The sequence below is a fragment of the Eurypyga helias genome, unplaced genomic scaffold (genome assembly GCF_000690775.1).
Source record: "Eurypyga helias isolate BGI_N326 unplaced genomic scaffold, ASM69077v1 scaffold47424, whole genome shotgun sequence".
NCBI classification, from domain to species: domain Eukaryota; kingdom Metazoa; phylum Chordata; class Aves; order Eurypygiformes; family Eurypygidae; genus Eurypyga; species Eurypyga helias.
In genome coordinates, this window is record NW_010247852.1 from 28,328 (window position 1) to 42,139 (window position 13,812).

Below are 13,812 nucleotides of genomic sequence, written 5' to 3' on the forward strand. Positions count from 1 at the left end.
TCACAAAGTGGGTATCACTTGTAATTCCAAACATACTGATTATAACACATGGCAACTCCACTCTAGACAAGGTCAACAGTTGGTTTTCTGTCAAAAAGGCAAAAATTCTGACCCAAATCCACATGTAATTATTATATCTTCAGAGATGAGAGGAAGGGTTAATAGTTCAAGTTTAGAATCAATGAATCTACAGATACACAGCTTTGTATTTATTATTCACCTGCTCCTATTAAGAAGTTTGACTCCTGCCTATGGATTAAACTATGATTTGATAAACAGATTTCAGATACTACCAACTTATCTCATAGTTTATTAAGCTTGCTAAATTTCCAGGAAAGCTATTTTGAAAGAAATCATGCAAGCATTAATTGACAGGCTGTGATTGATTTCGACTAATCAAGGAAAGTGAAAGATGCACGCAGAACAGGACTAGAGTTCTTCTGTAATCAAGTATTTCATACACAGCCTGGTATGACTCACAGCAGGAAAAGGACTCCCAAGTTCACTCTTAGTGCCTATATTTTTCAGGCTACTCCCAGATATATATGTGGTTTTTGAAGATCTTCAGGCAAAGACTGAAGCACTGATGCTCAGTGTATGAAGACAGTTTCATGCATTAGAGCCCTGTGTAGCTTTGTAAGAAAGGAAGCTCAGGAAAAACTGTTCATCTATTTCCAGACACCAACATGTTTCCAAGGATGTTGCTAGCACCTGCTAGTGCTTCTAAAAGGAAAGATGACTGAACACTAAAGACAAGTATGAGGAGAAAATTAAAAAGGACAAAGCATTGCAGAAATAGTCATGATGGTCTGTATCTTGCCTTCCAACATTCAGTTTTGTTGTTCTGATTTCTTTGTCTTATAAAATAAGATTTCTTCACTCCTGATACCCAGATATGGCCCTGATAATGACTATGAACCAGTGAATAGCACAGGAAGAGAAAGTTGCAGTGGACTGAATGCAGGGAAGGAAAATGAGCATAGCTGGTACCACAAAACAGATAAACACTAAATGCAGCACTGCAGCACAAGACCAGTTCACTAAACAGCATCTGGCCTGTAGGTGAGGTCTGAGCATAAACAGCACTGAAGTAGATTCCAATCACATAGTGCTTGGAAAGCACTACGAATCTTACAAGTTGCATATAGATTCAGCACATAACCCCATGACCAGGGAGTCAAGATAGAAGCACCCACTCAGATGAATCCCAAAGTCCATAAACCTCAGAGCTGGCTGTATTTACCTCTATAGATATTCCCATTCATTCTCTTGAATGAATGTACTGCTACAGATCTCTCTGCTTTGTCTGATACAAATGGGTGTCAAAGAAATGTCTTGCTGCACTAGACCTATGACTGCTCTCCAGCTTCTTCCTGGAACATACTTAAGAGCATATTCTTCCCAATACACATATTTAATAAAGCACATTGCTCTATTTTCACTGTTATGCTCTAGGCCCCACTTCTCATCTTGATCTTGTTTCTTTGAGCAATTAGTAATCATTGGAGCTTGGGAAAATGTCTAACTGAAGTTCTAACTATAGCACCTCAGGTCTATCTCTGTAGATATATCCTTAGATAAGTCTACATTTATACATTTATTACTCAGATGTTGTTAATTATCAACAAAACCCACAATATTAATAGTTTTTTTTCACATTTTGGTTTTTTCTTCTTGGGAAAAAGATCTACATACTTTATTTCTTCCTTGAAATACTCCCCATAGAAAACAATATTTTTGAAGTCTCATCAGAAAAGTATTTTACAAAAATCCCAGTTTATAGCAAAAATTCTGGGTTTCAGCCTTTAAACATACTTCATTCTGTTTTTACAGTTCAGAAGATCTGCATCACAGATGGTTAACATATCCCCCTATCATCCAACTCTTAAATCCAGCTGAGTTTTTTTATACTTACTTTACAAATATATGTACACACAATGAATTAGTTACACAAACTAGTGTAGATATTTCTTTTCCATAATACTAGCTTACTAGTCCTTTTAATTAGGTCCTCCATAAAATGGGATTTTCTGTTAATGCCATCAGCTGCTCTGTGAAAACTGGTATCCTGTAGCTTTAGAATGAGGAACAAGTCCAGTGAATTCAGCAATTCTACCTATTAACACTACTTTGTGTTTTGTTTTATTTTAAATCTGAACAAAGATATGCAACATACCCACACCTGAATCACTCTCCAAACGCACTTCTTCGGAATTTCAAAAACAAAGGAAAAAAACCCCCACAGCTTCCTATGATCAAGGTGAGAAGTCTTTTGTACTATCCCAGGGCACAAATTCAAGTAAATTCCTCACTACAGAAACCCTTCATTAGTCTCCCAAAAAACAGAAGAGAGTAAAAGAAAAGCAAGCAATGGAAAACATCACCCAAACAGATAACACCAAGATCCGGCTGGTCAGCAGAAATTTCAAAGCACAAAAATTTCTGAATAGAATGCAACAAGAAAACCTAAGAGGAAGTGTGGCAAAATTATCTACTATAAGTTGTTCTCATTTCCTAAGCATCCATCAAATTAGCTCCTACCTCGAACAGGATGGCAACAAGAATTACGATGGTTAAGAAAAGGAAACTAGGCCAACAGAAGCATTCCAGTTTCTGTCCCAATGCAAAATAGTGCTCTAATATGTCTTGTAATACATAGGGGCCTCCTCTAGTATCTTGGTCCTCAATACAGCATTAAGTACTGTGTTTGCTGTGCTTTATTATGCTTTTAATTTGTATTCATAGTTCATACCACCACAACAAAAGTTACAACGGTATATGCAAAGTTCATTTGTGGCATCCCCTGCTCAGACTACCTTTGACTAATCACATGGCCCATTCTTAATTCTGAAGATACTCCCATGGTAGCTTTGATTACAGAGACAAGACATGAAAAAGCACTAACCATTTAATATTTTTTCATGCCATTGTGCCTCATTACACAATAAAAGTAACATTTGAATAAACCCTTTATATTGTGGTTATATCATAATTGTATCTAGGAGGAGTATTCAGGAATGCATACCTTTGTATTTAGTAATACCTCTGTCAAAAACCCACCAGAAATACTTTCAAGCAACGACTACTGCAGTCCTATGGTGTGCAGAAATTCATCACTGCAAAACTAGTAGATGTTAACATATGGCATGTCTAGATATATTTACTACCATTTTGTCTCTGAAGTAGCAATTGGGCCAAAGAGCTTAAAGGCTGTACCCTCTTCTTCAGGGAAGGTCCGTGTGATGTTAGAAGAGCTGGAAGAAGCTCAGACCTCCTACAGATCTTTGTGAACCCAAAAAGGCAAACAAAAAAGCACCTGAAGTGAGGAGACAGAGAGTGGCTATCAATGAAGCGAGAAACTATTCTCAGATACAGCAAAATTGCTACCTACAGGCTACTGTAGGTATTTTTTCAGACACTTCAGCAGTGGTCTGAAAATTTTCAGACACTTCAGCAGAAGCCCAACAGGCAAATATAATTCATGTTTGCAGGTAATTCCCAGAGGAACAAAGTACAGTTTGACCTACTCAAAGAAATTTGACTACACAAACTGAAGTAAAAGGGAAAATCTTCTATTTCAGTAATATTAATCCTATATAATTAATATTAACTCTACAGAATTAAAACAGGAAATAAAATTGCCAAGAATAATATTTCCTTTCTTCTCTGTAAGACACTGAAATGTTAGGCTGTGTTTTTGCTTTAATGCTTTAAGAAAACACTACCCACACCTACCACTAGTATTATATACATTAAGGTGTCACTGATCTCTACAGGTTGCACCATGCGATATCCAAAATAATTCTCTTTGAAAGTGTCTGCATGCTGATAGATAATCTTCTTGCCATATTCCATTAGGAAGTACAGGCACTCAGGAAAATCTGTCTGCTCATTCACTTAAGAGTCTCTAATATTATTAGATTTATATGTGCTTCTATTTCAAGGAAGGAAAGATACAAGGAATGTTAGAGCAGTCCATAGATCCACTAATCAGACACAACCTGAAAAACGATTACTGAAAATAAACTCACATGTCAAATCTAAGCTCAAAAAGTTGATAATAAATTACAAATGCCTTAAACAGACCTTTTCTGTATTCATCACAGGAATAATGCTGCAAATGCCAAATATAAATTTATTGTAATTGATATTTGCCAGCAAGCTGAATAACTGGTTGCTATGTCTTATTCCCATTAACATCAACAGAAACTTGCTGACTGAGCTTGAAAGGAGCTGTCCCGTAGACAGGAATGGATGACAATTTATCAGATTAATTGCTGTTCTTTCTTACATCTTTCAGAGATGACTAATTAGCTCTTCACTTCCTAGAGGAAACTAGTTTCACTGCAGTAATTGCATAAAGTAGGTTTTTGTATTCTTATATGAAAGAAGTCCTCTGATGTTGGCAAATCAGAGTCAAGTAAATTTAACTAAAGATTACACATGAAGTTCATATAAAGATGAACTTCCTTTTCTGATCAGTGATTGAGTGAAAAATGGGTTAGACATAACACCAGCTGCATGCACTGGATTTAATCAAACAAAGCTTCCACTGCAACCTTCAAATAACTTTCCCTAACCTTGCAAGAGAAAAAGAAACTATTTGAGACAGTTTGCCCACTAAATTGTTATCCATTAAGACAGTGTTTTCAAATTCCGCACTACTACTGTCTTACCAAATACAGAAAAACTAAGTCCATGAAGATTAAAAGTTACTGGGGGAAATTTAGTAATAACTGAATGAAATGTAGCAGTAAACAAAGAGGCACTGATAGATGCTTTCACAGAATCATAGAATACCTCAGGAAGTTGAAAGGGACCCTTAAGGATCATCGAGTCCAAGTCCCTGCTCCTCACAGGACTACCTACAACTAAACCATGTGACTAAGACCATTGTCCAGACATTCCTTGAACTCTGACAGAGTTGGTGCCGTGACCACTTCCCTGGGGAGCCTGTTTCCGTGACCAGCCAAGACTCCCAGTGAAGAGCCTTTTCCTAACATCCATCTGAACTTCCTCAGATGTAGTTTCCTGCTGTTCATACTCTGAAACAAATACAATGCACAAATACCTACTGGAATCAGGATACTAATCCAAAGACTCCCTCTTTCCAAAGAAGTGTATTCCTGTATCTAAGTCACTCACACCTAATGCATTTTGATTCAGTGAAACAGCCTCAGTAAGACAAACTGGGGGAAAACAATTTTTGGGCTGCCTTGTTTCCAGGAAATTAATCTTTGGAGCACTACCAATAAGGAAAAACCCAACTTATGAATGATCTCATGTTTTAAAACAGAAGGGACAATGGCAACTTTCCCCTGAGGTCTTCCACCTATTTTTAACCAGTGTTGCATCTGCAAACTTTTATCATTATTCTGAACAGACAACCTACGTTATTTATGTCACAACATTACAGGACTAAGAAGCTGCAGGTAAAATCAGGTAGATACTGTTTGCACAATCAGCATGCTACAAGGTGCAGTACTGCCACACAGCAAGCGCTGATCCTTCTTATCTACATCCATGATTTTGCCACATGCAAGTACTGAGAAATACATGAAGGCAGGCTTACCATTCCCACACCACAAACTGTTCCATCAGCCAGTGGCATGTGCTGAGTACGACAGCCCTTGTGAACACCTTCTGTGCTTGTGCACCATAAGCGTTTGCACTGTTTCTAAAAAGAAAACAAGATTACCCGTGTTGTACCTGGAACACCATCTTAGACATTAGTTGGTACATTTATATTGTTTTCTCATACTATGTGAGCTTCGTGTTTGCTATTAGTAGTATGGTTTATCACAGATAAAATTTTTAAAAAAGCATATTTTGCATAAGGCCAGGCAGGAATGTGGGGTATTTGCAACTGGTTTCATTAGAAGTCATAGATAATTTTTAATTAGGTAGATAATTTAGCAAAAAAGCACATAAGAGATTATGGCTGATACTATGCAGCACAGCTTATGTATTATCCCAGGATTCTTAAAAATACACTGACTGAAAAATTAAGAAGAAAACCTCCTTTGCAAATTGTTAGAAGACTCTTAATGGACAAATAACCTTTATGGATTACAAAATTTACAGAACACTTTTCAGTAACACCATCTTCAGGTCTTTGAATCCCCCTTTACTTTTCTATATTTCCATATAGCCCAATTCATCCAGCCCCTCCTAATCCAGTCTGATCTTAAATTCTCTCCTTTAAACAGTTCCAACAAGCATGCAATACAAGTAGATGTATTTGACAAGTTGGTCCAAAATCTAACTTTGTGTGGCATAGCAATAGTAATAAATGAATTCATAATACCTAAGTTTTATTTATTTTATATTGCACTGGCCACATTTAAGTTTTCAAAATACAATTTGAGTTCATTAATCTACCCAAGTTTTTTTCCAGATTACAATTTGCTTTAAAGAAATTTTTGGTTAAGTATACAAAATGTATGTAAAATTGAGATACTGAAAATACTTCCGTATTGAAAATATTTTCTGACACTTTGACAAAGTAAAGGGAACCTATATGTTTGCCTGAACATTTGGAACAAATACTTCAATTAATATATTTATTTTAAAGTTATAAATTTGTAAAAAGCACTAAAAGAAGCAGGTAAGACACACCTGGCAATGTCACTTAGGGGCTATAACATGAAAACATTTGTAAAAAGTGTTGAAATAATTCCTTCACAGTAGTTGCAGGAAGCCTTAACTTATGCAGCTTTAGATCTTTTAAAAAAATCATTCACATTCACAGATATGCAATTCAAAGTGAATTAATCCTACTTCTTAATTCGATGTATTTCTAGAATATGGAGCAGCAATGCTCTCTATTGAACTCTTTCCACTTCAACATAATAGAACCTGAATTTTCACATATTTCAAGATAAAATTCTTCCAAAACCAGAAGGGAGATTACTCTAAGCTCACATTTCAGTAATTTTTTAGTACAGATTAAGCAGGACTCTTGTTATTCACTCACCAGATATGGACACACTTGTGACCCAAGACCAAACATAAGTTCACACTGCTTGTTGACATCATACATTGACCCAGGCAGCTGAGAGGAAAGATCGTATATTCTTCCACTCGGTTTGTCTAGGAGACATTCACCATAACCAGTACTGTTGTGAAAACAGGAACAAAATGTGAATAAACCACTCCTAATTAATTCTCTGGGAGCTTACTCACACAACACCACACATGCATATCTCTGGAGTTATGGGTTTGCATGCTTAACTGCCCGTATGACAACTTGAATTAAAATTAATAAAATAAACCAGGTCACTTATTTTTTATATACTGGATTTGGCATTATATACACAAATCAAAGCTATGGGGGGTTTGTTGCTTTATGGATGTAATTTCTCATTTTCACATTCGCTCAGAAAAAAAATACATTACAGACTAAAAAATACCTACCACGTATTTTTTAAGTAATAACTTCATAAAATAAAGTTCATCTGTTATGACCTAGTAAAATAATACTAAAAGTTTATCAACAACCAATGCTGCTACATTAAAATAAGTAAATAAATAAATCATCTTAGCTTTATGTGTTGAGTGCAACAAAGTCATGAATCATCCAAAGATGATTTTTCTGGACGACTGAGGCCCAATAAATCAGTGCTTAAACCTAACAACACACAAAATTGGTATTTAAGCTATACTTTTTAAATACTTATCAGAAAGATGTGAAAAAAAACCCCAACAACAAAAAAAAACACTAAAAAACCCACAAATATCACTATATTGATACTTACTCAAGAAATTCAGTGATATATTTTTGACTGCATTTTGACCAGGTCCATGGACTTGTATGGTAATTTAAAGTTGGAGCCATCACATGGTATTGATGTTTAATTCCAGCTTCTTTACATTTAAAACTGTCATCATGAGGTATATTAAATCTAAAAAGCAAACCAGCCAAACTCCAAAACAAATTCAGCAATAATTAATTGAAACTGTTTTTGTTGTAGCAGCAAAATGCTTGAGTTTTGAGTTTGAAAATGTCTTAATGTTTGATAGGACTCAACAACTGACATTATGGCAACAGACATCTTAAAAATGCTTTACAAAATCCTCTCCTTTTCTAAAATGCTCCTAATTATATAATGCTGGGCACAGTAAGAATTTTACAATTACACAGTCCTTTAGCCCACCAGAAAAATTCCAGCATTTTAGGAGTGTGCCACTTCGTTTAAACAACCTGTCTCCTCAACTGGATATGCAGGCCTTCACCAGACTGCCCTGGTACTACCCTGCCCCTGGTATTACCCTGATACTCATATTGTAACTCTTACTGTTTAGTAACACCAACAAACTACAGCGCACATCAACATCATACTTATGCAACTAACACATAGTCTTATTTTACATCTCAGTTTAAGTACTGTGACAAATGGCATGTATCTAAATGAACTCCCATAGGCACATGAAAATCAACAAGCTAGCTACTGAGCTCTGTAACATCATCGTTACCTACGCTGAGGCGTGCCTCATGGAGCTAGAGTATAGCACCTTTCTGCCATCACTGATGAGGTATGCTTCATAAAATAAAATGCTGTCATCTCCTCTTATTTTTCTGTGTAAAATATTTCTGTGTTATTCTATTGTATTCTGAAAGGATCAAACAGGAGGAAGAATATTTCTGTGTTATATTAACAATTGTCTTGTCTTAAAGGCAAATTCCTATCAGGGCTAGAATGCAGTTGGAGTTAACAGGACTATGTTGCACATCTCATATCTGTCCCAGTGTCCCAACCAGTTCATATGATGAACAGGATACAGCTGTATGGCCAGTATTTCCCATAATTTAAAATACCAGTCAGGTTATAAAATTCTCAATTTTTCTACCTCTAGGTGGTGTGCAGAGCTGGCTCACCGCAAGGGACAAGCCTAATGACTCTTCTAAAAGGATGTAACAGACCTTTTAGAAATGTAGAGCCCATCACTGGAAATTAGTCATATTTAAAAGGAATTTAAAAAAAATTACTTTCTGGGAAATAGGTACTTACACATGTCCAAGCTCATGCGCTATAGTGAAAGCAGCACTCAATCCATTTTCTTCGCTTATAGAACAGCTGCGTAGCGGGTCACACATTGTACCTAGCTCTGCCAAACCTGCAAAATTGAATCCTTACATAAAAGCTTAACAGAACGAATTTTCATGTAGAAGGAGTGACACTATAAATGAATACTGAGACACCCGAGTTGAAAGTCATGCCTGAACTATGCAGCAAATTTACACAAAATTAGCAACTACCTGGCACCAAAGTACGTGCCAGGGCAGAAAAGCACTGAGAAGTTGATTTTTCATCTGTGTGACTTAAATTTTGAACCTTTCTGATTTATTGTTAATTGATTTTTCTCCCTACAGTGAAATTCTTTCAGCTTTTCTGTTATAAAATTATACTGAATAAAAAAGAATAACTCACCAAGAGTATCACACTTCTCTCTAGCTCTGCAGATATCTTCCCTTGAAAGAAAAGATTTATTTAAAATTATTAGAGCAAATAAAAAGAACGTTTCAAGTATTTCATGTTGCTATATTATTGGCAAATCTGAATATCAATTTTTAATCTTACAGTCCATTCAACCAATTTGCATTCTAGTGAAAGAAATAATTTAAACTCACTAGACTAAGCTCACATTATTACTTTCTATCTAACTTGCGAAGAATAAAAATTCAAATACTCTGTTATTTCTCTACAATGTAAAAGGTAGACCAAGCACAAAATGCTGCTGAAAAACATGTGCACCACAGTATACTTCAAACTGCCTTATGTAGTGGACCATCTGCCAAAAAACAAGGTAAAATTCAGGACAAATATCAAGCAGTTTGAAGTGCTGGAGTGTGTCCAACTTGAATACTGGCAGGAAAAAATAATGAAAAGAAACAGTAAAAGAGGGAATATCTTTCAGTGAATGAACATCAGAACCTTCACTGAGGTGATTGGTATAGAGGAAGAATATATGTTAATATTTAAATGTTTTCTGTTTGTACACTTTTGGTGGTTCTAATTATGCCTGGGCTATCAGGAGCTGACCATCAGCATGTCCTTCAGCTGATTCCATTACATACACCTCATCTCCATCACATATATGTACAATGGTTAGAGACTTCACTTTCTTGTAACAATTTCAGTCTAAGTAATTTTCACCATCTTTCATGAAAGGCTGATCAGACTGTTTGCTATCAACATAGCACTGTCAAGTAGTTACCCATGTATTGCTAATCAGTGGTTTGGGAAGTGCAAGACAGTCTTTGTTCATAGATAACTAGAGTGAATAATGTTGGCAATATCATTAAAAATTATGATGGAAAAAGAAACTGAAGCATTTGTCTCACCTAGCTGAGTAATTACAGCTATTTCAGATACCGTACCTGGTGATAAGAACAGCAGTATCATGATGAGAAGGGTGAACATCATCCAAAGTGTTTTGTGCTTGCTGCCATAAACAAAAATTACGAAGAGTGGTAGCTGCATTAAAAGTGATAGCTGGTCCTTCCTAAGCAAGAAATAGTGAAAAAAAAAAGAGGTTTAATATTCATGCACTTGCACTTATTACTTTGTCATTTGTGCCCCTAATCTGCAAAACAATGACTAAGCATAGAAAGGAAGCCAGCAGGACTCCATAAAAGTTCACTCACAGAGATTTGTCTGTAGGTCAGACCTTAATTTACGTACAAGTCACCAGTCATGAGAACCCATTATTTTAATCAATGTATATGAGCATAAATGACATGTTAAATATAGAAATAATAATAATAGAGTGACATTTATGATAAATGTATACTACTTACAGTCTTAAAAAATTACAGCTGTTAGTCCTGAAAACCCTCCACCAAAACCCTCTATAAAAGTTGTCATTTCCCTGCAATGTTTCCATGTATATAACCAAACTTTAGGTAGTTATGTCATAAGCTTTCATGTAGTATCTGATTTATGTCCATTTAAGTCAACAGGAGGGGCTACTAGAGAGATGAGGAAATACAGGCATTAAATAAAGGCTCTGCATTAACCTGATTTTACATTTAGCTTCCTATTAAGAAAAAACAAGAGTTACAGTTAAAAAAATATTTTGTATTTAAAACTAAAATATTTTGAATTTGCATTGTAATTTGAAAGTTCATGTATTTTGTTTCTTCTATTAGAAAATCTTTTTAATATTCATTTTTACCTGTTCATTGTGAATTACAATTAATTTTACAATAACTATATTTATAAGATTTCCGATACTTGAATCTTTATAGATTGCTGCAACCTAAAAAGAAAAAAAAGTTAGAAGATTAGAATATTAAGCTCATCTGATAAACTATGTCTTTGTCATGCAAGCAAGTTAAATAAAAATGAGTTGCTACACAACAGATGTCTCATGCATCTGTCTGTACCTGTCTACCCAAGGATATGGTGACAAACCCAAAACAGTTCCCCAGTTTTTAAACCAAGATGCTACCTTCAAAATAAGCTAGTTTACTATACACAAAAGGATCAGAACATGCACACATGCTGTTTTCCAATACTGATCTCTACATACAAAGTAACTACCCTAAAATAGTCATCTTAATTGCAAAAAATGCAGTTTTTAATATCCAAATAGCTGTAATTTTATATTCATTTACAAGCACTTAGACAACATGTTGAAATGCTAGTGTAAAATGTAAACCTAGTATACACTGTAATGCTTGTAGTTTATTGATAAAATATCGAAGAAAAAGCAAAAGTAACCTCACTGTGACTGTCTGACATAAGCTGGTTTATACAGATGATTTGTAGAATCAATACCTAAAATATTAGAGGGTTTTAGAAACTAACTTTGAATCAATAAGGTTTTGTCCTTGCTTTTAATGGAAGCTGGACTGAGTTGTAAACCTGCATTGAAAATATACATGACATATACAAAGGTTTCTTTCCTCATTCATATAATTCATATTTATATACCCAACAGGCAATTTGATACACAATCTTGCGAGCAGATAGTAAAAATCACAAGTCAACTTAATACAATGTGAAGCACTTTGAAAGTTATTCTTCATAAAAGCAATAAAAAAGTTTATTCATTCTCAGTAACAGCTTTAGATGTCCCATCCATACAGATTCTACAGTTTGTTTTAAAGCACTCGCTGAATGACAGCCTTATCTAAACAAGAGTCATCACCAAACAGTGAAGTCCAGACTTTCCTCACTTCTGGCTTGTGCTAAGGCCTCAAGGCTACAAAGGTAACAGCATCAAGGAACTGACCTAGCTGCACAACCCTTTTTTATTGTACCACATCATTATGACCAACATGATCTCATGGCTGGTGCAGCCACCCCAACACAGGTGCTGACAGAGATTTCTTTCAAAAGTTGCCTGCACTTGAGCTGACTCCAATTGCTCATGCAACCTTGCTGTGTAGGAATCCTATGTACCCCAGACCAAGTAAATCTGCTAGAAGGTGGAACTGACAGAGCCCTGACTCCCACTGGCTCATACCCTCCTTTACTCTTATCTGGAGAGCGTACAATGCGCAGCATTGTCCTTCATTCTTTTGATACACAAGCTGGAAATAGAGGATTTGATAAGGGTAGGGAAGGAGCCAGAGTTTGGAAACCCATGTGGAAAACACATTTCACAGCAACACAGCTATTGTCTGCTTCCTTCCATATGGACTCCATTCCTTGTTACTGACCAGCAAGTGTCCAATTATTCCAAGGTGGGAATAAGGAGCATCTCTAAAGCACTCACTGAAGAGCTCAATTAGGCATAGACATATGCAGAATACTTTCCTCAAAGAACAGGTGCCTGTAAAGGCTCAAGCATTATACAGGCAGAGGGTGTTATCTACATTTGGAATAAACAACCATATTACTAGCATTAAAACTACTTTCAAACTACCACAAGTTATCAAGTTCATAATGTGTTCTTATAGTTTGAGATTCACTTTGGTAAACCTACAGAGGATATTTCTGGATATTTAACTTCCTCATGAAATATCACAAACAGCCAAGCTATGTTCCTGAATGAACTATCATCTCAGAATAACGTAACACAATTATCACATTCATTCACTGCTCATATAACTAACAGCAAGCTAGCTGTCTAAATTCCTTCAATGGTCAGTGGAAAAGGAGAAAAGATGACCTGTTGTGTAGACATGCCTACCTGAAGATACATATTTAGATATATGTATTTTCATACCACACAGTCAGGTAAGTTATATCAGCAGGGGGTTGGAACTAAATGATCTTTAAGGTCCCTTCCAACCCAAACCATTCTATGATTCTACGATTTCTTCATCCCTTTACTATAGAGGGAGACAAGATGTCTAATTTTCAGATGTATGAGCCTAGAGGAGATTAATTCCAGACCAACTATTTCAAGTTCTGTTTCTCTTTTACAAAGAAGAAACAGAAGATAGGTTCATATGCCATTTCAAAATCACGTCAGAGGAATCTGAATGTGAAGACGCTTCTTTCAAGGACTGACTCTTCTACCACTTAAGCTGATGTAAGAGCCACTTACAACAGAGAATTTGTTACAGCATGAACCTATACAAGAAGATTACATGCATATAGCCTTAACAGAAAGATCTTTTATGGTACAGGCAACAAAGCCAGACTGTTTCGTGTCTAGATTATGATGCTGAAAATGGCACTGCTAAAGAAATACAGCAAACAATCCTAGAACGGTTTGGGTTGGAAGGGACCTTAAAGATTGTCTAGTCCAACCTCCCCAGATATGGGCATAGACATCTTTTGTTAGATCAGGTTTCTTAAAGCCCCATCCAACCTGACCTTGAATTCCTCCATCTTCATGGCCTCCTCTAGACTC

At 35.9% G+C, this 13,812-nt stretch overlaps 1 protein-coding gene across 1 annotated transcript in view; it reads right to left on the reverse strand.

Moving 5' to 3' along the window:
* Positions 1-11,262, reverse strand: part of ADAMTS20 (ADAM metallopeptidase with thrombospondin type 1 motif, 20) — a gene marked incomplete at its 5' end in the record, with an annotated part of 31,743 nt that extends 20,481 nt beyond the window's left edge. The window contains 7 exons of the mRNA XM_010150843.1: positions 5,573-5,677; positions 6,977-7,118; positions 7,758-7,904; positions 9,012-9,117; positions 9,432-9,472; positions 10,382-10,506; positions 11,179-11,262. Of these exons, the coding sequence (XP_010149145.1) occupies positions 5,573-5,677; positions 6,977-7,118; positions 7,758-7,904; positions 9,012-9,117; positions 9,432-9,472; positions 10,382-10,506; positions 11,179-11,262 (750 nt within the window). The remainder of the gene's footprint in view (positions 1-5,572; positions 5,678-6,976; positions 7,119-7,757; positions 7,905-9,011; positions 9,118-9,431; positions 9,473-10,381; positions 10,507-11,178) is intronic.
* Between the last annotated feature and the right edge of the window lie 2,550 nt (positions 11,263-13,812).